The 25,259-nt window shown below is 39.4% G+C and overlaps 1 protein-coding gene across 1 annotated transcript in view; it reads right to left on the reverse strand.

The window, feature by feature from the left end:
* Positions 1–25,259, reverse strand: part of FAF2 (Fas associated factor family member 2) — a 68,652-nt gene that overhangs the window by 28,408 nt on the left and 14,985 nt on the right. Inside the window, exon 2 of the mRNA XM_080803608.1 lies at positions 2,526–2,594. Coding sequence (XP_080659734.1) covers positions 2,526–2,594 — 69 coding nt within the window. The remainder of the gene's footprint in view (positions 1–2,525; positions 2,595–25,259) is intronic.

The raw sequence follows: 25,259 nt of genomic DNA on the forward strand, positions 1-25,259 counted from the left end.
TATGCTACTTTGTATAGCCTATGCTAAAAAAAAAATTTGAAAATCTCTAAGAAAAAAGCATCTCCTAAGTAAGCTTATGAAGAAAGATGTAGCAACCTCACACCAGTCAGAATGGCTAAAATTAACAAGTCAGGAAATGATAGATGTTGGCGAGAGAACATGCAGAGAAAAGGGAATCCTCTTATACTGTTGTGGGAATGCAAGCTGGTGCAGCCACTCTGGAAAACAGTATGGAGGTTGCTCAAAAAGTTGAAAATAGAGCTGCCCTATGATCCTGTAACTGCACTACTGGGTATTTACCCCAAAGACACAAATGTAGTGATCTAAAGGGGTACCTGCACCCCAATGTTTATAGCGACAATGTCCACAATAGCTGAACTATGAAGAGGCCAGATATCCATCGACAGATGAATGGATAAAGAAGTAGTGGGGTGCCTGGGTGGCTCAGTGGGTTAAGCCACTGCCTTTGGCTCGGGTCATGATCTCGGGGTCCTGGGATTGAGTCCCACATCAGGTTCTCTGCTCAGTGGAGAGCCTGCTTCCCTCTCTCTCTCTCTCTCTGCCTGCCTCTCTGTCTACTTGTGATCTCTGCCTGTCAAATAAATAAATAAATAAAATCTTAAAAAAAAAAGGTAGTATGTATATATATATAATTTATATATTATATATATATAAGGGAATACTACTTAGCCATCAAAAAATACGAAATCTTGCCATTTGTAATGACGAGGATGGAAGTAGAGGGTATTATGCTAAGCAAAATAAGTCAGAGAAATATGATTTCACTCATACGTGGAATTTACAAAACAAAACAGAGGATTATAGGGGAAGAGAGGAAAAAATAAAAAGATGAAATCAGAGAGGAAGATAAACCGTAAGACGCAATCATAGGAAACAAACTGAGGACTGCTGGAAGGGAGGAAGGCAGGAGGATGGGGTAACTGTAGGATGGACATTAAGGAGGGCACATGACGTCATGAGCCCTGGTATTACATAAGGCTAATGAATTACTGACCTCTAGCTCTGAAATCAGTAATACCTTATATGTTAATTAACTGAATTTAAATAAACTAAAAAAAAAGAAAGATGTAGCAAAGAAATTATGGATGGGGAAAACATGAAAAAGTTAACAGAGAACTGACAGAAACAAATTTTGAAGTGCTTTCTTTCAAATCTATGCTATGTACCCTTCTCGATTCATCTTATCAAGTCAGTCATCTTATAAAGTCAGCACATGCTTGAAATAAAAATTTTAACAAGGAAATAGCACAAAATTATCATACAGAGCAACATCATTTCTTCAGCCTAAAATGCATTCTCTGCCCCAAATGTTCACATTCACCATCCCTTTTCATCATTCAGGTGTCAGCTCAAATATAGCCTCCTCAGAAATGCCTTACTTCACCACCCTATTTAAAAAAACTCAGAGTTCCTGTGACATTTCCTATACTCATTCACAGCATTTATTACGAATTAAAATTATCTAGAATTAAGCTCCCTGAGAGTAGGATTTTAGTCTTGTTCTCTGGTATAGTAACAGAGCCTAGAACTTCATTGCTCAAAAATGTGCTGAATAACTAAATATAATTTAGGAATATATTTTCAGAAATCTAGCACCCTATTCAAATAACATACTATAATTAAAACATAGTAATCTCAACAGAGATCTCAGTAGGCAGATATTTACTGAGAGCCTATGACATGCTATAATTTTTTTTTTAAGATTTTATTTGACAGAGAGAGAGATAGTAAGAGCAGGAACACAAGCAGGGGGAGTGGGAGAGGGAGGAGGAGGCTTCCAGCCGAGCAGGGAGCCTGATGTGGGGCTCGATCCTAGAATCCTCAGATCATAACCTAAGCCAAAGGCAGACACTTAACGACTGTGCCACCCAGGCGCCCCTCTAGAACGTTTTAGATGCTAGAAGACAGCAGTTAGCAAAACCAAAAAATATCTGCTCTCATGGAGATTAATTTCTAGTGATTTAGGTCAAAACAACATCACACTCGATAATAAAACATTAGAGGCATTATAGTATAGTGTTTACTATTACCATTATTAAGTGACACTGTTTATGAAGTTCTAGAAATTCCATGATCAAGTAGAAGAAACAGAAGATCTATATACGGAAAAACAGTATCATTGAGTTGCAGATGACACAGCTACCTAGAAAATCCAAAAGAATAAACTATAAAATATGTAATAAGAAAGTTCACATTAAGGTATTTGGTTACAAACCAAATATATAAAAATTGAGTTTTCCTGAAGAGCCACTGAAAAAAACTGAGAGTGGCACTATACAGAGGGATCTCTTCACCATCTTTTATAAAAGATTGTAATAGATTTTGATCATAATTTTTACCTTTCCCACACATTTATTTTGAAAGACTAAAGAGTTGTAAATTAAAACAAAACAAAACAAAAACTTCTATGAGGAGAAAGGACTCCTGCTGTGAAAAAATACATGTCTTTGGTTCATTATCAAACCGGGAGAAAAGAAATAAGCTCGGAATGAATCTTACTATACCTCTATGTTCCAGTTATGCTGTTCCAAGGTATGGCGACATTGATCCATAGATTCTATGCCAGTCAGATCCTGAAAAGAAGGAAAAACCAAAAAGTTACTTAGGGAGAAACCAACAGTAAATATGTATATATTTTTACCTTTTATACTTAATGAATGCTGCTGGGAAACTACACTGAAAAGTACTGAAGACAGATGTTCAAGTATGGTAAAAATGTCACTATTCAGAATTTATCTAGGGGGCACTTGGGTGGCTCAGTGGGTTAAAGCCTCTGCCTTTGGCTCAGGTCATGATTCCAGGGTCCTGGGATTGAGCCCCACATTGGGCTCTCTGCTCAGCAGGGAGCCTGCTTCCCCCCCCACCCCCGCCTGCCTCTCTGCCTACTTGTGATCTCTGTCAAATAAATAAAATCTTTAAAAAAACAAAAATAAAATACTATACAAGTTTCAGAATTAAAATTGTTAAGTTCTGTTCATTACTCTAAAGCTCTATTAATTAGATCCACTGGCTGTGGGATGCCTGGGTGGCTCAGTTGCTTTAGAGTCCAACTCAGATCATAAGATCGAGTCCCATCAGACTCCACTCTGGATGTGGAGCCTACTTAAGATTCTCTCCCTCTCTACCCCTCCACTGCCCTCTTTGAAAACAAATAAAGAAACACTGACTTTGACAGCTCTCACAGTCTAGCCTTTAGTTTCTGACCATTCTAGGCCTTTTATCAATTTGGCTACTGCCTTCTTTAAAAAAATATATATATATAGATATAGAAAAAGATATATTCATTTATTTCAGAGAGAGAGAGAGAATGAGCAGGGGGAGGGGCAGAGGGAGAAGTGGGCTGCCTGCTGAGTAGGAAGCCTGATGCAGGACTCATCGATCCCAGGATCCTGAGATCATTACCTGAGCTGAAGGCAGATGACCAACCAACTGAGCCACCCAGGTGTCCCTGCCTACTGACTTTTAATAGGCTCCCCCTTAACTTCCAATTTCCTCACAGCCTTCTGCAGGAGACTGGGATATCCAGGGTTTCCCCTCCTGTGTATACACTGTCATTAAAAATTAAACTCCACTTCTCACCTTCTTCTCTGGGTGAATGGCCAAGCTGCCTTTATTTAAAGAAGATTTTATTTATTTATTTGAGAGACAGAATAAGAGAGGGAGAGAGAGAGCACAAGAGGGGGCAGGGTCAGAGGGAGAAGCAGATTTCCCACTGAGTGGAGACTGATGCGGGACTCTATCCTGGGACTCTAGGATCATGACCTGAGCCGAAGGCAGACGCTTAACCAACTGAGCCACCCAGGTGCCCCAGTCACTGCCTTAAATTGTTTTCTACTCTCTTATGTACGTATTATTTTCTGCCTTCTCCTATGATTATTTATACTCACTCTATTGCCTTATCAGAACATACAGACACCTTGAGAGCAGTGTCTGGGATGTATCTATAGCACATTTAAGAAAGAACTTAAAAAGTTACAGAAGTAGTTACTTGGTACACAGTAAGGACCTAAAAAGTTACAGAAAAAGTTAGACTAAATTAAAAAGATCGGGATGCCTGGGTGGCTCAGTGGGTTAAGCCTCTGCCTTCGGCTCAGGTCATGATCTCAGGGTCCTGGGATCGAGCCCTGCATCGGGCTCTCTGCTCAGCAGGGGGCCTGCTCCCCCCCCACCCCCTCCCCCGCCTGCCTCTCTGCCTACTTGTGATCTCTGTCAGTCAAATAAATAAATAAAATCTTCAAAAATAAATAAGTAAATTAATTAAAAAGACCTTTTTGTATACGCTTTGATGACTGTAGCTATGAACCGAAATCCTCCAGACAGTCTCACCAGATCTCATTGTATATTAATACCCTGGGGCTTTAAAATCCCCAAAACTTCTGACTAGATGCTAAGCTGGGTGTTAAAAACATAAATTTGCAGAATCTTCCTAAAGGTAGGTCAGATGTGAAGCCTGGGAATCTTTTTTTTTTTAAAAGCTCCTTAATGAATTCTAATATACACTGGGCTGGGCAATTCATGGTACTGTACAGTGCTACAAACAATGAGAGATTATACTGTATGTCACTTACTAACTTTAAAAAAAAAGTTATAGACATTATAGGAGAGAAAAATAAGAATAACTGCACATCTTCGATATACTGAAACACTTAACCTAATTTGCAAGCAAAACTCTTTCATAAGTAGTGAATCAGGGTGAACTGGAAGCCCAACTGAATAAGCCTGCTTTTCCATCACTACTGATGAGTACTAAAGCCATGCACTAGGAACAAGCAATGTGGACACACCTAGGACAGGACTACTTATTCATCTATCAACAAATGTTCACCACCCCAGTATTCTTGATATCCAGTATACAAATACAGTTCAAATAGTGTTCGTGTTTTCATTAAGTTTATATCCTACCAGAGGCAGACTGGTAGGATACACACATAGAGCAAATAAAATGAACACTTTTCTAGGTTAGGAGATTCCTTTGGATTGAGTGTTCAAGGAAAGCCTCCACAAGCGCTAACATTTCAGCAGAAAACTGATGAAAGATAAGGGTCCAGTCATGGAAAAACATGCAGGAAGAGTATTCTAGGCAGGACAACAAATGTAAAAACTCTGACAAATGGATACATGACACTATGCATTTGCCAAAACCCATGGAACTTCAAAACAGAGTAAATCTTAATGCATGAAGTTAAAAAGATCATTTAAAAGGTCAGGGGATCCTAGGATGGAACACCGATTACGACAAAAGAATCTAATTGTATTATAAATATATGAAACAACCTCACTGAAGGGGAAGAAAGGGAAAGGTGTGGACCTAAGTAGCTGTGGACATGAGTGGGGTCTATAAGACTAAAGGCAAAAGAAACTGCACATAGGTGCTGTTCTCCAGGTGATAAAGGTGTTTGCCATAGGGTGTTAATTCTGAAGCCACTAAATCTATTGACATATACAACTAAGTAAAAAGATGAGGGGAAGTCAGTTTCCTCAGTATTGAAGCAGGAAGTTACAGGTAACCAAGGGGAGAAGGCTATAATGATCCATGTGGTAATGGATTAGAGTTGGAGACATCTGAATCAACTCATGTTTAGCTTAATATAGAATGGTTAGAGAGAGAAACTCTTTGTATATACACATGTATGCCCCTGCTCCATCAACTGAGAGGACCTAGAAGCAACAACACACAACCCAGTAGCAAGCACCCGTTAATGCTCAGATTTTCGTTGCTAACATCATTCTCTAAAAAAAGGAACCACGTTCCTTGGAAAAATGGGTGATCCTAGGACTAGGGCAGGAAATATACAAGGTAAGCCTAGATAATCTCCTAGTGCCAGAAAGTAAGGAAGTGCCCCAAAGAACCCCACAATGATGGGGGTATATCAAGAGGAGTCAACTCGAAGAGCTACCAGTAACCAAAGATGGTACAATTTGAGTAACAAAATAGTCATGGATTATACTACAAAATAAACATCCATGAGTCCACATAAATACATAAATGAATAAATAAATGAGGGAGAACAAACATCCTGTGCAAAACAACACCAAATAATTGTGTAAATACTATGCCTTCAAGGAGATAGAACATAACTCTGTATTCCTTTAGTGTGAGCTATGCACAGTGACTTTCTTCCAAAGAGTACAGTATGGAAAAGGAGGGGAAAAGATTAATTATACAGCTGGGAAACCCAACACTACCACAACCAGGTAATCAAGTCAATGTCAACGGTGAAAAATTGTGTTCACATTATTACATCTTATCAAGGGTACATAAACAAAGCACTTTACCTCTGTGGTCTTCCTTCCAAAAATCTGTAACTCTTGTCTAATCATGAAAAAACCATCAGACAAATCCTAGCTGAGGGACATTCTACAAAATACCTGACTAATACTCCCCAAACTGTCAAGATCATACAAAACAAAGAAAGTCTGAGAAACAATGACAGCCAAGAGGAGCCCAAGGAAACTCGGCTACTAAGTGTAATGTGGTATCCTAGATGGGATCCTGAAACAGAAAAAAGAACATTAGGTAAAAACTAAGGAAATCTGATTAAAGTATGAACTTTAGTTAATAATAAATACCAATACTGATTCATTAATTGTAACAAAAGTACCAAATTAATAATGTAACATGTTAATAAGGAACACTGAGTGCAAGGAACACGGAAGTTTGTGTACTATTTTCCCAACTTCTCCATAAATCTAATTCTGAAGTAGAAAGTTTACTCGAAAGTGAAAAAACAAAAGTAGGGGGGGACTTCTGAGGCAGAACAAATCTGGCAAGTTGGCAGATAAGGTCTGAGAAGAAGGCAGGGGAGAGAACATTCATCTAGGGTAGTATTTCTCAGAAGACAGTGTTATTTACTGAGAATGAGGAAAACAGCTGAAATAATTTTTGCAAAACTGTGAGAAAAATTTACCTCTGGTAAAAAAGCAAGTGGTTTTTAAAAAGACTTATTTATTTATTTTAGAGACAGTGAGTGAGTGCACACGTGAGTGACAGGGAGGGACAGAGCGAGCGGGGGGGGGGGGGAAGAAAAGCAGACTCCCCACTAAGTACAGAGTCTGACACAGGGTGGAGACCCTGAGATCATGACCTGAACCAAAATCAAGAGTCAGATGCTTAACTGAGTCACCCAGGCGCCTCTGAATTTGGGGTTTTGATTCAATTTCCATCCAAACTTTTAATAATAGAGGGAACTGGTTAAAGGGCGTTGCTTCTCTATTCCAGACTATAAGCATCTTGAGAAGAATCCATCCACTTGTGCTTTCTGATCTTTGTAAGACTCTTCTGGTATTTTCTCACCTAGCTTGGGAACCAATCCCTCCACCACTCCTCCCTTTCCACTAACCAGCACCCCCCACCTCCCACATCACTGCTTATAGTCACCAGGTGAGGAGCTTTCTATATTTTGTCTCCCCTGTGAGACCCCTCTTTCCTTGATACATACAATTTTGAGCACTCTTACTTAATACATTAAGTAACCATTAGTTATATAATACTCCAATTGGCCAAAACAATTTACTATAGATGTTACAATTGCTTCTGATTTTCCACTATTAAAATAGCACTTTGATGAACATTTCTGCTTGTAAAGTTTCTCTGTATTTAGAATTTCCCCCTTTAGGGTTCAATTAAAATTATGAGCCAAGGAATACACCTAATTTTTAAAGTTCTTGATACATATTGCCAAAATGCACTTTGAAAGGACTATTTCAATTTACACTAAACAGGGCTGGTTTCAATGTGAGTCAAAAGCTAAATATGTCTCAAGCCAGTATTCATTCTCACTTTGGTGCCAAAGGGAGCTCTGCAACACTAGCTTTGTTCGAACAAAAAATATAGCAGTTTTAGCTAGAGACATTACATTAGCTTGCAACCAATTCTTTGCTTATCAAGAACATGTTTGGCTACTGGCACTTAAGGAAGACAGGTAAACAGAGAACTTAGAAAATGCTGGGCTTAATAACCTTAGTCACTGGTTCCCAGCTTCTCCCAAATTAATGTATTTCAATTACAAGGAACTTTTAATTTAAAATAAAAAACTTTTTAATTTGAAAAAGAAGTTTTAAAAGGAACATTTAAAAAAAAATGCTCTATGCCCAATGAGGGGCTTGAACTCATGACCCCCAGATCAAGAGTCACACTCTCTATCCACTGAGCCAGCCAGGTGTCCCTCTCCACGCCACCCCCCCCACACTCAAAGGAACTTTCTTTTTAATATAACACCATATATTAACTATACTGGAATTTAAAATTTAAAAAAGGGGGGGGTGCCTGGATGGCTCAGTCAGTTAAGCATCTGTCTTCAGCTCGGGTCATGATCCCAGGATCCACTTGTGCGCTCTGAGTCAAATAAAATCTTTAAAAACAATAAAAATAAAATTTTAAAAAGGGAACTTTCTTTTGTAGAGAGAACCCATTTATTTATATTATCTTCAAGATGCAGTGAAGTGCCTCAGCAAATAGCAGAAAATATTTGAACAAGGGTACCTGGGTGGCTCAGTAGGTTTAGCATCTGCTTCAGCTCAGGTCATGATATCACAGCCCTGGGATCAAGCTCCACATTGGGCTCTCTGCTCAGTGGCGAGTCTGCTTCTCCCCACCGCCCCGCCGCTGCCCCCGTGATCTCTCGTTTTCACTCTCTCAAATAAATAAAATCTTTTAAAGAAGAAGAAGAAGGAGGAGGAGGAGGAGGAGAAGAAGAAGAGGAGAAAATGTTTGAACAAATGAATCCTGTTCCTTTGCCAATAATTGACTTTATCCCTCTCTGGGTGTTTTTTTTTTCTTTTTTCTTTAAATATTTATTCTTTTGAGAGACAGCGAGCCAGAGCGAGCAGGGGGAGGGGCTGAGGGAGAAGCAGATTCTGCACTGAGTGTGCAACTCGACTTGGGGCTTGATTTCACAACCCCAAGATCATGACCCAAGAAGAAACCAAGAGTATCTTGGTTTCTCACCCAACTGAGCCACCCAGGTGCCCCTAAAGATTTTTATTTTCAAGCAATCTCTACACGATGTGGGACTTGAACTCACAATTTCAAGGTAAAGAGTTGTAGACTCCACTGATTGAGCCAGACAAGCACCCCATCTCTCTAGTTTTTAAGTATTTCTAAAATATTTAATTTTAAATATTGTTCTTCTCATTACCACATACTCCTACTTTGCATCAGGCTATTAGCCATCTTTACTACATTTTCCCCAACAATCCTATGAGATAGATATTGCCATCATACCCATCAGCAGTTGAGAATACTAAGACTCTAAAAAGAATTATGTGCATGTACCCCACACCAAGTCAGGTAGCACCATAAGTGCTCAAAAAAGTTCAGCTAAATCTGCTGACCTTTATCTCCTACCTAGCTTGCTTTTCAGAACTCTGGTTTACATTTAGATCTACTGACATCTGAGGTGACTTGAGATGGCACTGGATAAAACAGCTGCCATGGATATAAACGTTAATTTTAGTGCCTGTACATTAACACTGGGACCTCTTTCTCCCTCTAATCTCCCAGGGCCAGCATCTAATGTCAACTGCTACTACAAATCCCCTACTAGGAAGGTGCATCCAGGTCTGTCTTACTGAGAAATATCCCTTGCTCCAAGATGATCTTTCCTTCCTTTCTCCTCCTCTCAGAGATAACTCCTCTTCCATTAATTGCACTCCTAAGGATTTAGGATACTACTGCATTAATTACAGCAATTTACACAAAAGTGTAATTGATTTATAGCATTAGTAGGAGAAAGGTATATATCTTTAGAGCAAAAAATACCCTGAATCCCAACCAATCTCTAATTAGCAAGATGCACTGGGGAAACTGGAAGAAAGTGTGTGGACTATTCTATATCCTTCTCCTATTCCATCCTTGGTCTAACTTCCTCCTCTCCCAAGAGGAGGAAAGTGTGTGGACTGTTCTATACCCAGAAGGATATAGGATATATCCAGAGGATATCCTTCTGGATATAGAACACAGAACTAGAGGATATAGAATACAGATACAGAATATAGAACTGGAGGAAAGTGTGTGGACTATTCTGTATCTTTCTCCTATTCCATCCTTTGTCTAACTTCCTCCTCTCAGAAGACAAGAGCACAGCAACACCACTTGGCAACCCACTTCCAAAATACTGAAATCCTTGACCTATCTCAAGTATGATTCAAGGAAGGTATTATAAACAATAAATGGTGTAGTGTTTTACCTAGATGTCTCATTCAACTATTTGGATAGGGCTTAGGTAACACGCTAGATTACCCAAGTGTAATCACTAGAGTGCTTTCCTAAGAAGTTTCTCTTCCCACACCTCATCTGTTTAATCTAACAGACACTGTAGGAAGGAGGCTGATGTGAAATCTCAGTTGAAATTTAAGTACTCTCTAAATTCCAATTGGAGCGTTGGCTCTAAGTTGCTGGGGATGGATATAACTTGTTTTCATTTATTCCCAGAGAGAAATTTGACAAAAACCAGTGATTTTTGTTCCCTCCTTCCTACTACACAGATACCTTTGCTTTATGCAGTAAGCAATATGCCCTCTCTAGTAGTAGCAAGAGAAATGGAATTTGAGGTCCTTTCAGGAAGCAATCACATACAGCCTCTATTTATTACAACTCTTATATTCAGATCTTTGTTATTCATAATTACTGGGCTCCCCTAAATTAAACAGCAGCAGATGGGGTGCCTGGGTGGCTCAGTCAGTTGAGGGCCTGCCTTCAGCTCGAGTCATGGTCCCAGTGTCCTGGGATGGAGCCCATGTTGGGCTCTCTGCTCAGCAAGGAGCCTGCTTCTCCTTCTCCGTCTGCCTGCCACTCCTCCTACTTGTGCTCTTTTTCTGTCAAATAAATAAATTAAATCTTTAAAAGAAAATTAAATACCAGCAGCTTCCATTTCCTAAGCACCTATTACTATGTAATAGGCAGTATAAGTAATAAAGCCCTCACTTTCACTACTGAGAAAGCCAAAGGATTCAAGAGGTTAGGTAACTTGTCTAAGAATATCCTTGTCTAGAAATAACAAGAAGTGGTAGAGCTGAGACTGAAACCTAGAATAACTACATCCAAAGTCCAGGCTCCTTCCTATGCCATACTGCTTCCCAATATCATTTAATTCATATTAGAAGACAAGTTTTCAAAAATTCTCAATTCAGAAAAATTCAAAAAAAATTTTTTTTGTTTGAGAATACCTGGAATGTTTCTAATTTTCCCACTAAGGATTAAAGATAAGACGAAGAGAGCAGGGACGCCTGGCTGGTTCAGTCGGTTAAACATCTTGCCTTCAGCTTGGGTCATGATCCCAGAGTCCTGAAGAGAGTAAATCAACCCCTCATTTTGCACAAAAGGAAACTGAGGGTTAGTGATGTGAAAAAGCTTTCCCAAGTTACAGAGCGTCTGGGTGGCAGAACTATCTGGTCTTTGTATTCCTGGTTACTGCTTTCTTCCTTCCCTTCTCTCTTTCCTTTTTTTTTTTTTTTTTAAAGATTTTATTTTTTAAGTAACCTCTACACCCAACGTGGGCCTCAAACCCACAAGCCTGAAATCAAGAGTCACAGGTTCTACTGACTCAGCCAGCCAGGCACCCAAGGTTCCTTCTTCCTTCCTTACACTCACTGGTAGCTAACTATCAGCTCACAAATGTATGCAAAATTGTTCTCTTTTATGCCTAGATTCAACAATTTATTGGTATAGTTTTGCTCTATGAACAAAGGGTTTGGTGTTAAATAAGCCTAGAAAATGCTGCATATAAAAATCCCTTTTGGAAATTCCCAATACATCTTTTAAATGTCTTCCTTTTAGGTAAAAAGAAAAGAAAATTAACTTCACAACTGCACAAAGGAAAAGGTCTATTTTAAAAGAATACTATTAATATCCATTGAGGAGCTTTCCCATAGAACTGGCCTCGGAACCACAGATTAGAGACCATCACTGGATGTTATAAACCAAATGGTCCATGTGAATCAAGAGATAATCCTACCCACCTGTGTAGATTCTTAAATATTTGAAAACTGGACACAACAACAGTATATAGGATATTTTATATGCAAATATCTGAATCTACATTATTTTTTTTTTAAGATTTTGTTTATTTATTTGACAGACAGATCACAAGTAGGTAGAGAGACAGGCAGAGAAAGAGGGGAAAGCAGGCTCCCTGCTGAGCAGAGAGCCCGATGTGGGGCTCGATCCCAGGACCCTGAGATCATGACCTGTACCAAAGGCAGAGGTTTAACCCACTGAGCTACCCAGGTGCCCCTTGAATCTACATTAAAATGCCACATGGAGGGGTGCCCGGGTGGCTCAGTCCTTAAGCACCTGCCTTTAGCTCAGGTCATGATCCCAGAGTCCTGGGATTGAGGCCTTTGGGAAGCCTGCCTCTCCCTCACCCTATACAGGGCTCAATCCCAGGGCTCATGACCTGCCTGAGCTGAAGGCAGACTGAGTCACCCAGGCGCCCTAAGTGGTTGATCTTTGCTGGAAAATTAGAGGATACCAGAGTCTTCAATAATGCTTCATTCTAACTCTGTTGCTAACTGGCTTGGGCATGATTCTGAGGTTCAGTTTATGTCTCAGTAAAACATAAATAAAAACAGTGACTAATTCATTGGGCTGTAAAGATTAAGTATACAATGCTCAATATAGCTATTATTACAAAGAAACATGGAAGAAACATTAAAAATGAGAATGTCATCATAAAACTTAAGTTCCATGTGGGCAAGAAAAAGACATTTTATTTGTACATCAAATGAGACGATCATGTGGACTTTTTCCCTCTTCATTCTGTTAAGCTGAACATAGATGTTCATACTCTCAACCACTGTTGCATTCCAGGAATAAATCCCACATGGTCATGGCACATAATCCTTTTAATATGTGGCTAAATTCAGTTTGCTAGTATTTTGTTGAGGATTTCTGCATTAATGTTCCTAAGAGATAATGGTCTCTAGTCTTCTTGCTGTGTCATAATCAAGGCAATGCTGGCCTCACAGAATGAGTTAGTAAAGTGGTCCTTCCTCTTCCAATTTTTTGGAAAATTCTGAGAAGGACTGGAATTAGTTCTTTTTAAAATTTTATTTTTAAGTAATCTCTACACCCAACGTGGGCACCAACTCACATACCTGAGATCGAGAGTGACATACTCTTCCAACTAAGTCAGTCAGACACCACTGGAATTAGTTATTCATATGGCTAGTAGAATTTACCAGTGAAGCCATCAGGCCCAAGGCTTTTCTTTGTCAGGAGTTTTTTATTATTGACTCACTCTCCTTACTGGTGATAGGTCTATTCAGATTTTGTATTTCTTTGTGATTTAGTCCTGGCAGATCTTATGTTTCCATGAATCTGTCCATCTCATCCAGGTTACCCAATTTGTTGGCATTCAACTAACTGTTCATAATACTTTCATATCAATTTAATTTCTATAGAATTGGTAATTATGTGTCCATTTTCATTTCTGATTTTATTAATTTGAATCTTTTTTTCTTAATCCACTGAACTAAAGGTTTGTAAATTCTGTTGATCTTTTCAAAAGAACCAACTTTTGGTTTCTCTGATTCTTCCCTACTGTTTTTCTAGTCTCTATTTCATTTATCTAGGCTCTAATCCTTATTATTTCCTTTCTTCTGCTAGCTCTGGGTTTAGTCTTCCTTTTTCTAGTTTCTTAAGTTACAAAGTTAGGTTGCTGGTTTGAGAGCTTTCTTGTTTTTTTTAGTGTTTTTTATAGTGTAGAGTTGAAAATTTACTTCTTGTTGTATCCCGTAAATTTTGACATGTTTTGTGTTCATTTTCATTTGCCTCTACATATTTTCTAATTCCCCTTGTGATTACGTCTTTAAGCCACTGGTTGTGTAAAAGTATGTTGAAGGTCACCCAGGTGGCACAGTCAGTTAAAGCATTTGACTCTTGGTTTCAGCTCAGGTGGATCTCAGGGTCATGAGATCAAGTCCTGCATGGGCTCCCTGCTCAGCATGAAGTCGACTTGAGTTTCTCTCTCCCTCTCCATCTGCCCCTCCCCTACTCACTCTAATAAATTAAATCTTTTTAAAAAGTGTGTTGTTTAATCTACACAAATTTGTGAATTTTCCAGTTTTACTTATTATTCATTCTAATTCACCCAGTTGTGGTTGGAGAAGATATTGTATATCTATGATATCTATCTATGATATACAGACACACACACACACATATGATATCTATGTTTTAAAGATATCTATGATATCTATGATATCTATCTATGATATACAGACACACACACACACACATATGATATCTATGTTTTAAAGTCTATTGGGACAAATTTTTTACATGTAGAAAACCCCTGGGGCACCTCGGTGGCTCAGTCAGATGTCTGCTTCTGGCTCAGGTCATGATCCCAGAGTCCTGGGACTGAGCCCCACTTTGGGCTCCCTGCTCAGCAGGAAGCCTGCTTTTCTCTCTTCCACTCCCCCTATTTGTGTTCCCTCTTTCGCTGTGTCTCTGTCAAAGAAAGAAAGAAAAAAAAACCCAACAACAACAAAACAAAAACAAAAAACAAAAACCCAAAGACCCCATCAAAAATACCAGAACGAAAAAACCCTGTTAGAACCATTAAATAAATTCAACAAAGTAGCAAGATACAAAGTCAACACAAATTTCAGTTGTATTACTTTAGACTAACGATAAAGAATCTAAAAAGGAAATTAAGGGGTGCCTGGGTGGCTCCGTCGGCTAAGCGACCAACTTTTGATTTCGATTCACACATAATCTCAGGGTTGTAAGATCCAGCCCCATGTCAGGCTCTGAACTGAGCATGAAGTCTCCTTAAGATTCTCTCTCCTGGGGTGCCTAGGTAGCTCAGTCGGGTAAGCATCTGCCTTTAGCTCTGGTCATGATGCCAGGGTATTGGGATCGAGCCCTATTATCGGGCTCCCTGTTTGGCGGAGAGCCTGCTTCTCCCTCTCTGTCTCTGCCTGCCCCTTTGGCTGCTTGTGTACTCTCCCTCTCTCTCTGACAAATAAACAAAATCTTAAAAAAAAAAAAAAAAAAGAAAAAAGAAAAGATTCTCCATTTCCCTGTTCCTCTCCCACCTCCCCTTGCTGTCAAATAAATATAAATAAGTAAATAAAAAGGAAATAAACAATTCCATTTATGATAATATCAAAAAGAAAAACTAGAAAAAAATAAAATACTAGGAATTAACTAAGGAGGTGAAAGAAAACTACAAAACATTGTTGAAAGAAATTTAAAAAGATCTACATGAATGAAAAGAAATTCAGTTTTCATGGATTGGGAAACAATTGTGTTAAAATGTCAATACCACCCAAAATGATCTACAGATTCATAGCAACACCTATCAGAATTCCAATGACTTTTTTATAGAAATAGAAAAAACCAATCCTAAAATTCATATGGAATCTCAAGGGATCCTAAATAGCCAAATAAAAGAAGATCAAAACTAGAGGACTCACATCTCCTGATTTCAAAACTTAGTACAAAGCTACAGTAATCAGAACAGTGTGGTACTGGCACAAAGAGAGACATAGAGACCAATGGGATAACAGAAAGCCCAGAAGTAAAACAATGCATATAAGGTCAAATTATTTTTGACAAGGGTGCCAAGATCATTCAGTGAAGAAAGAACAAACAGTTTTTTCAACAAATGATGCAGGAACAGTGGATATTCACATGCAAAAGAATGAAGCTGGACACTTACTGTGAAGTTATATATATATATCTATCTGCCCCTAGTTTCTGACAGGGAGCTCCTAAAATCCCTGTGATTTCCTAAGTGATAAGAGCACTAGGAACATCATTTGTTCTAGTATTTGGTCTCTGACCTTGGTTCCTGGCAGAGGGATCCTAAACCCCTTGGAATTTCCTGGACAGTGGCAGCATCTTTCATTTTAATGAGGTGATTTCAGCTCCTGGAATATGGACTGCTCACCAGACAGACCAAGCCATGATCAGAAGCTGGAAATTTTCAGCCCCACCCCCCATTCTCTAAGAGAAGGAAGAGAAGCTGGAAATGGCATAAATAATCAATCATACCCACAAGATGAAGCCTCCATAAAAACCCCAACAGAATGAGGTTCAGAGAGCTTCTGAGTTAATGAACACATTAACATGTGGGGAGGGCGATGCATCCCAACTCCATAGAGACAGAGCTCCTGAATTTAGGACCTTCCAGACTGTCCTATGTATCTCTTCTTCTGTATCCTTTCTTATATCCTCTCTAAAAAAACAGTAAACAAAAGTGTCTCCCTAAGTTCTGTGTACCATTCTAACAAATTATCAACCCCAAAGAGAAGGTTATGGGAACCCCCAATTATAGCTGGTCAGTCTGGGAGACCTGTGATTGGCATCTTAGAAGTCACAGTCTTTAAGCCATTAACTTGTGGGATCTGTCGCTAATTTCAGGTAGCTTCAGAACTCAATTAAACTGAATCTAGCATTGCTTGATCTAGCATTGCTCATGTATCTGGTGTCAGAAGTATGGTGAGTGTGGTTAACAGTCCGAGAATAAAGGAGAAACACGGGAGTGTGGTCTTCCGACTCATTTACCTAACACTATATACAAAAATGAACTCAAAATAGATCCATGACCTAAAATAAGACCTAAAACAAAATTCTTAGAAGAAAACAGGAAAAAAGCTTCCCAACATTGGATTTAGCAATGATTTCTTGGATATTAACACCACAGGCACAGGCTACAAAAAAAGCAGACAAACAGGACTTCATGAAAATCTTAAAAATTTGGGCTCCTGGATGGCTCAGTTGGCTAAGTGTCTGCCTTTGGCTCAGGTCACGATCCTGGGGTTCTGGGATCAAGCCCCACATCAGGCTCCCTGCTCAGTGGGGAGCCTGCTTCTCCCTCTCCCCCCTGCTCATGTTCTATTTGATAAAATCTTGAAAAATAATTTAAAAAATTTGTGCATCAAAAGATACTATGGAGGGACACCTGGGTGGCTCAGTGGGTTGAGCCTCTGCTTTCGGCACAGGTCGTGATTTCAGGGTCCTGGGATCGAGCCCGGCATTGGGCTCTCTGCTCGGCAGGGAGCCTGCTTCCCTTTCTCTCTCTCTGCCTACTTGTGATCACTGTCTGTCAAATAAATAAATCTTTTAAAAAAAAAAAGTCTAAAAAAAAAGATACTATAGACAGAATAAAAAGACAATACACACAATGGGAAGAAATATTTACCAATCATGTATTATTTTACAATATTATTTATTTATGTGTGAGAGAGAGCACCCACAAGTAGGGTGAAGGGTTAGAGGGAGAAGCAGACTCCCTGCTGAGCAAGGAGACCGATGCAGAGCTCAGTCCCAGGACTGGGAGATCATGACCTGAGCCAAAGACACACGTCCAACTGACTAAGCCACCCAGGTGCCCCTGCAAATCATGTATTTAAAAAGGGATTAATATCCAGACTATATAAAGAATTCTTAAAACTCAACAACTGAAAACCACCAACCTGATTCAAAAATGGGCAAAGGACTTGAACAGACATTTCTGCAAAGATACACAAATGACCAATAAATACACAGAGAGATGTTCAACATAATTAGGGAAATGCGAATCAGAACTATGAGCTACCACTTCACACCTAACAGGACGGCTCCTATTAAAAAAAACAAAACAGGGAACAGGGGCACCTGGGTGACTCAGTTGGTTAAGCATCTGCCTTTAGCTCAGGTCATGACCCCAGGGTCCCGGGATCAACGCTCATGGAAAGCTTGCTTCTCTCTCTCTCCCTCTGCCTATTGCTCACCCTGCTTGTGCTCTCTAACAAATAAATAAATAAAATCTTAAAAAAAAAAAAAACAGGAAACAAAAAGTATTGGCAATGATGTACAGAAATTAGAATCCTTGTGCACTGTTGGTGGTAACATAAAATGTTAAAAACCACTGTGGAAAACAGCATGTGTTCCTCAAGAAATTTAAAGAATTACCATATGATACAGCAATTTCATTTCTGGGTAAATACCCAAAATAATGGAAAACATAGTCTCAAAGAGATACTTGTACACTCATGTTCATACCAGCATTATTCACAGTAGCTAAAATGTGGAGACACCCCAAATGTCTATTGACAGATGAGCAGATAAACAAAATGTGGTGTATATATATACAATGGACTATTACTGAGCCTTTAAAAAGAAAGAAATCCTACAATATGCTACAACATGGATGAACTTTGAGTACACTACACTAAGGGAGACAACCCAGTCACAAAAAGACAAATACAGGGGCGCCTGGATGACACAGTCATTTAAGCGTCCGACTCTTGGTTTCAGCTCAGGTCATGATCTCAGGGTTGTGAGCTGCATTGGGCTCCTCATTCGGTGCTGAATCAGCTTGAGATTCTCTCTCTCCCTCTGCCCCTCCCACTCATGTCTGTGTGCACATGCATGTGCTCTGTCTCTCTAAAATAAATAAATAAAATCTAAAATAAATAAATCTTTAAAAAAAAGACACATACTGTATGATTCTACTTATAACAGGTATCTAGAGCAAAATCATACAGACAGAATAGTGGATGCCAGAAGCTACAGGAAGGGGAAAGGAGGGTGTTGTTGTTACAGGAGTTCTCCTCCCCAATCTGAGATTTTCAGTTACGCACAGTCAACTGCCATCTGGAAGCAGATGATCCTCCTTCCGATGTGTCATCAGAAGGTTATTAGTAGCCTAATGCAACATCACAATGCCTACATCACTGACTTCACTTCATCTTATCATGTACACATTTTATCATCTCACATCATCATAAGAAAAGTACAGTACAATAAGGTATTTTGAGAGAGATCATACTCACAAAACTTTTATTATAACAGTTTTAATTATTCTATTTTATTATTGTTGTTAATCTCTTAGGTGTCTAATTTGTAAATTAAACTTTATCACAGGTATGTATATATAAGAAAAACATAGTATATGTAGGGTTTGGCACTACCTGTAGTTTCAGGCATCCACTGGGGGTCTTGCAATGTATCCCGGGGGGAATACTGTAGAGTTTTAGTTTTATAAGATGAAAAAACTTACGGCCTTTTTCAACCTTTCCTAATGTGACTGCACTACTCAGGATTAAGCAGAAAAGTTGGTTAGGGAGATAGGAAGATATTATTTTCCTCTTCACAAGAAACACTACAAGGTATCAAACTTTACCAATTTTCCAAAAGTCATCTGAGAGTCTGGCCTTCTCTGTTTCCTCCCCACTCTCCAGGGACAATTCTGCCACTATTTATATGTTTCAAAATAGCTTGAAATCACATTTCTAGAACTTGCCATGCGTAAGGTATGTTTGTGTATATAAACATAATCTAATGTCAAGTCTCACAAAATGTTAATAATTTATCACTTTTCAATTTCAAAACAGAATGTTCTAGGATTTAGATTCAACTCTTAAGAATCTATGAGCCAAGGCACTTTTTTTTTTTTTTTTAGATTTTTATGTATTTATTTGGCAGAGCAGCAGGCAGAAGGAAGGGAGAAGCAGGCTCCCTGCTGAGCAGAGAGCCTGATGTGGGACTTGATCCCAGGACCGAGACCATGACCTGAGCCGACGGTAGATGCTTAACCAACTAAGCCACCCAGGCTACCCAGCTTTCTTACTGATTCTTAAAACAACCTTGTAAAGTTAGAAATATCAGAGTCACTTTGCAGATGTGGAAACTAAGGCCTAAGATTAACTGCCATACAGATATCAAATGGCCAAGTCCTAACATGGAGCTCTTTCCCCTTTACCATGCTGCAAAGATGAGAATATGACTAACTGGATTTTTTGGATTTTTTTGTTTTCCCCTTTCTCCTAAAAATGGAATACCTAATACTGTTGGAAATACTTCAATAAAAGGGAGGGAGAGAGGAAAAAACATCAAGAACAATTGGAACAAAACCCCTCTGGTTAAGTGAGATTTCTGGTGAATTACTCAACTCATTCAAAAAATATTAATCCAGCAACTGTCCTGCATCAAGTACATCAAAGAAATCAAAGTCCCAATCCCCAGTAATTTTGTGGAGTAAAATGACATATACATGACTGTATTGACAACACACCAGTGGTAAAATAATCCTGAAGTCTTTCAGAGGACTAGGGGAAAATGCAAAGGAAGACACAAAGTTCCAAACTGAAAATTAGCAGAAGATAGTGTTTCAGAGCAAGGGAGAATTATGTATGGAGGCACAGAGGCATGAAAAAGAATGTTACATTAGGGGAACTAGAAAGTCTACAAAGTAGCATTGGAATAGAAAGGGAAAGGATATGGGGCAGCTTAGCTGGCTCAATGGGTAGAGCATGCAACTCTTGATCTCGGGGTTGTAAATGCAAGTCTCGCATTCGGTGTAGAGATTACTTAAAAATGAAATCTTAAAAAAAAATAAATAAATAAATAAAATAAAATCTTTTAGGGGCGCCTGGGTGGCTCAGTGGGTTAAGCCTCTGCCTTCAGCTCAGGTCATGGTATCAGGGTCTGGGATTGAGCCCCACATATCATGCTCTCTGCTCAGCAGGGAGCCCACTTCCCCTCCTCTCTCTCTGCCTGCCTACTTGTGATCTCTGTTAAATAAATAAAATCTTTAAAAATAATAAATAAATAAATAAGTAAAATATTTTTTTTTAAAGATTTTATTTATTTATTTGACAGAGAGAGATCACAAGTAGGCAGAGGGGCAGGCAGAGAGAGAGGAAGGGAAGCAGGCTCCCCGCCGAGCATAGGACTCGTTCCCAGGACCCTGAGATCACGACCTGAGCTGAAGGCAGAGGCTTAACCCACTGAGCCACCCAGGTGCCCCAATAAATAAAATCTTTTAAAAAGGATGGGGGAAGGGTAGAATTATCGGGTTGGACAGTAAAGTATGGGTCAGCTCAGGAGATTTAAAGATTTATGCAGGGCGCCTGGGTGGCTCAGTCGTTGGGCGTCCGCCTTCGACTCGTGCCCAGGGTCCTGGGATCGAGGCCCACGTTGGGTTCCCTGCTCAGCAGGAAACCTGCTTCTCCCTTTCCTAGTGTTCCCTCTCTGTGTTGCTCTTTATCAAATAAATAGAATCTTAAAAAAAATGACTTATGCAGTTTTAATCAATGCAAAGCAAATAAAAAAGTCTTAAGAGAGTGACACAAAATGCATTAAAAAATTGTTGAAAAGGAGATCTGAAACTAAGGGCACCAATATAAGGTTACTGAAATATCCAAAGGAAAACCAAAGTGTAAACTAGGGTAGAGGCAATGCAGATAGATTAGAGGGTTAACCGAGGATAGTGGATTTTTTTGTTTGACTTCTCTGTAACGTTTTTTTTAGTACTTCATTCCTTTTATTTATTTATTCTGGAGAATAGCTGACACACACTGTTACATTAGTTTCAGGTACATAACATAGTGATTCAACAAGTCTATACATTCTCCTATGCTCACCACAAGTGTAGCTACCATCCATCACCATACTACCATACAAGAGTACAATTCTAATGACTATATTCCCTATGCTGTAGTTTTAATCCCTGTGATATTTCTTTAATTTCAATAGGAACTTACACATACTCAAATAAATTTTTTTTTTAAGATTTTATTTATTTGACAGAGAGAGACACAGCAAAAGAGGGAACACAAGCAGAGATAGTGGAAGAGGGAGAAACAGGCTTCCCACTGAGCAGGGAGCCCAATGTGGGGCTCAATCCCAGGACCCTGGGATCATGACCTGAGCCAAAGGCTGACACTTAACGACTGAGCCACCCAGGTGCCCCTAAAATAAAGACTTAAAAAAAAATCCGGAGAGGGCACCTTTATTTGAGAGGGTTTTGTTTTGTTTTGTTTTTTGTTTTGTTTCGAAACAAGCATTTTGGGATGCCTGGGTATCTCAGTCAGTTAAGCATCTGTCATCAGCTCAGGTCATGAGCCCAGGGTCCTGGGATAGAGTTCCGCATCGGGCTCCTTACTTGGCAGGGTGTCTGCTTCCCCCTCTGCCTGCTGCTCCCCCTGCTGTGCACTCTCTCTTTGACAAATAAATAATCTTAAAAAAATAATTTAAAAATTTAAAAACAAGCATTTAAAAAAAGATTTATTTATTTTAGACAGAGAGCAAGAATGAGAGAGTACACACAAGCAGGGAGGATGATGGTCAGAGGGAGAGGGAGAGGCAGACTCTCTGCTGATCAGGGAGTCTGATGTGGGGGGGCTCAATCTCAGGACCCTGAGATCATGAGCTGAGCCTAAGGCAGATGCTTAACCGACTAAGCTAGCCAGGCACCCCACAGACATTATTTCTTTTTTTTTTTTTTTTTTTTAAGATTTTATTTATTTGCCAGAGAGAGAGAGAGAGTGAGTACACACAAGCAGGCAGAGAGGCAGGCAGAGGCAGTCAGAGAAGCAGGCTCCCCGCCGAGCAAGGAACCCGATGCGGGACTCGATCCCAGGACCCTGGGACCATGACCCGAGCCGAAGGCAGCGGCTTAACCAACTGAGCCACCCAGGCGTCCCCAGACATTATTTCTTAAAACAGTTTTAGGTTTACAGAAATACTTGAAGTACAGCCCCCACCCTGCCCCAAAACCTTGTGTATGGCAAAAAATACCATACACAAAGTGCAAGACCTAGGAATAATATTGATAATTTATTTCACAGACAGAAGGTTAATATTCCTAACATAGTTTATAAAAATAGAGAAGAGGGAACCTGGGTGGCTCAGTGGGTTAAAGCCTCTGCTTTCGGCTCAGGTCATGATCCCAGGGTCCTGGGATCGAGTCCTGCATCGGGCTCTCTGCTCAACAGGGAGCCTGCTCCCTCCTCTCTCTCTGCCTGCCTCTCTGCCTACTTGTGATCTCTGTCTGTCAAATAAATAAATAAAATCTTAAAAATAAAAAAATAAAAATAAAAATAGAGAAGAAAAAGGACAACAAACTGATAGAAAATGAAGACTATACAGAGTTTGACAACACACTGTTGGTGAGGCTCTTAGGGGCCTCATACATTGTTCATGGGAGCACAAAATGGTACAACCCTCATGGAGGAAAATCTGACAAAATCTAAGAGTTACATGTTCAGATACACACACATAAGCATTTAACCTTTGAGCCAGAAAGCTTTCCAGGAAGCTATCCCATAGACACACTAGCAAAAACATAATGTCATGCATAAGGGTACTTATTGCCCTATTATTTGTAACAGGTAAAGATAAGAAATAACCCAAATGTCCATCAACAGGGGGCTAAATCATGGTATATCCACATAACAGAGTATCACATGGCTATAAATATGAAAGAGAAATAATTCCCTATAATGCTATGCAAGGACTACCAGGAGTTTAGGTATAAAAATAAGATGGAGAATGACAGGGGGTGAAGTGGAGGGGGGGGTGCATGCAGTCAGTGTTAACTGACCCTCTCTTGATTTCAGCTTGTGATCTCAGGGTCATGAGATCGAGTACCCCCACATCACACTGGGCTCCATGCTCAGAGGGCAGTCTGCTTGAGATTCTCTCTTCCTTTTCCTACGCCCCTCTTTCTCATGCACAAGCGCTCTTGCTCTCAAAACAAACAAACAAACAAACAAACATTTTGGGTGGCTCAGTGGGTTAAGTGACTGACTCTCGATTTCTGCTCAGGTTGTAACCTTAGGATCATGGGATCGATCCCCATGTGGGGCTCCATGCTCAGTGTGGAGTCTGCTTGTCCCTCTCCCTCCCCCAGCTTGTACTCTCCCTCAAACAAATAAATATCTTTAAAAAAAAAAAAGAGAGAGGAATAGAAGCTAGATTTCTTTATGAACATATTCATAGGGCACCTGGGTGGCTCAGTTGGTTAAGTGACTGCTTTCAGCTCAGGTTATGATCCTGGAGTCCCAGGATCTAGTCCCACATTGGGGCTCCCTCCTCAGAGGGGAGTCTGCTTCTCCCTCTGACTCCTCCCCCTTCTTGTGCTCTTGCTCTCTCTCAAGTAAATAAAATCTTTTAAAAAACATATTCATAAATATACCTATATTTATTTTACATATATATAATATGTAAATATTTATAAGACAAATTTTAAAAAGCAGCAGCAATCCCTAAACATGAGAAGTAAAAATCAAATAAATATACTGGGTTGGTGGCTTAAAGAATGACAAAGAGACTATCCCAAATGACTTTAGCACTTAGTAAAATGAAAATATACCATGCAGAAAAAGAGGCTTAAATTGTTCCAGATAATCATATTGCTACTAGTATATAAGTATTGTTATTTTGAGACAGTTAAGTGTTGATTACGTGATAAAGTAAAGGAATAGCCATGTAGTATCACTAAGAACCAACTTTTTGGCATGAAGAAGGATGATAAGAGAGGTAAGGTGTAGTGCTGAATTTGAATTGGTAGTCCCGAATCTGAAATGGAAATATCAAACTGTTTTATCATGAAATAAAACACAAATATATTTGTGTGTCTGTGTATGTACTACATATTCTTAGTTTTGTCAACTAAAAAGTTCTAGACCAACCCAGCAGCAACAAGCAGTCATAGCTCTGATGGCATCTAAATATTATTTCTACCCCCCCCCCCCAAATGAGTTTTCCTGGAGAACTGGCTGATTCTAGATCTAGGCAGAAATTCTAGATCTACTCAAGATGAGTCTGACACATCTTATGTCAGAAAGCTAAAAAGCTATCAAAGATCAAAATTACTTAGGAGCAATAATACAAGGTTTTTACAAATTCAAAAGGAAAATCTTTTCTGTGTCTCTGAAAAATAAACAGTGTAAACATTAGAGATTTAAAAAAGTCATCAGGAGCCAAACTAAAGAAACTCACAACTGTCAAAGACGGCACCATCTGAGCCTCAATAAGCGCAATGGCAGTAAGTTTCAATATGTTAAACATGTTTAAATTCATGAGTTCCTATCAATACTCAATTTTTTAAAAACCTCACTGGTTACTTTTGGAGGATGGTAGGAAATCAACTCATTATTTAAAACCTAGTAAATAGGAGCACCTGCGTGGCTCAGTGGATTAAAGCCTCTGCCTTTGGCTCCAGTCATGATTTCAGGGTCCTGGGATCGAGCCCAGAGTTGGGCTCTCAGCTCAGCGGGGAGCCTGCTTCCCTTCCTCTCTCTCTGCCTGCCTCTCTGCCTACTTGTGATCTGTGTCTGTCAAATGAATAAAAAAAAAAAAGTCTTAAAAAAAAACCTAGTAAATAACTGAAAGAATCAAATGTTTATCCTGCCTTTACTATACATACTGTAACTCAGTGTAACTAAACAGATGAGGGAATTGTATCTTTTCAAGATTTTATTTATTTGAGGGAAAGAGTGAGTGAGCAAGCGAGAGA

This window comes from Martes martes (genome assembly GCF_963455335.1).
Source record: "Martes martes genome assembly, chromosome: 5".
Taxonomy (NCBI): domain Eukaryota; kingdom Metazoa; phylum Chordata; class Mammalia; order Carnivora; family Mustelidae; genus Martes; species Martes martes.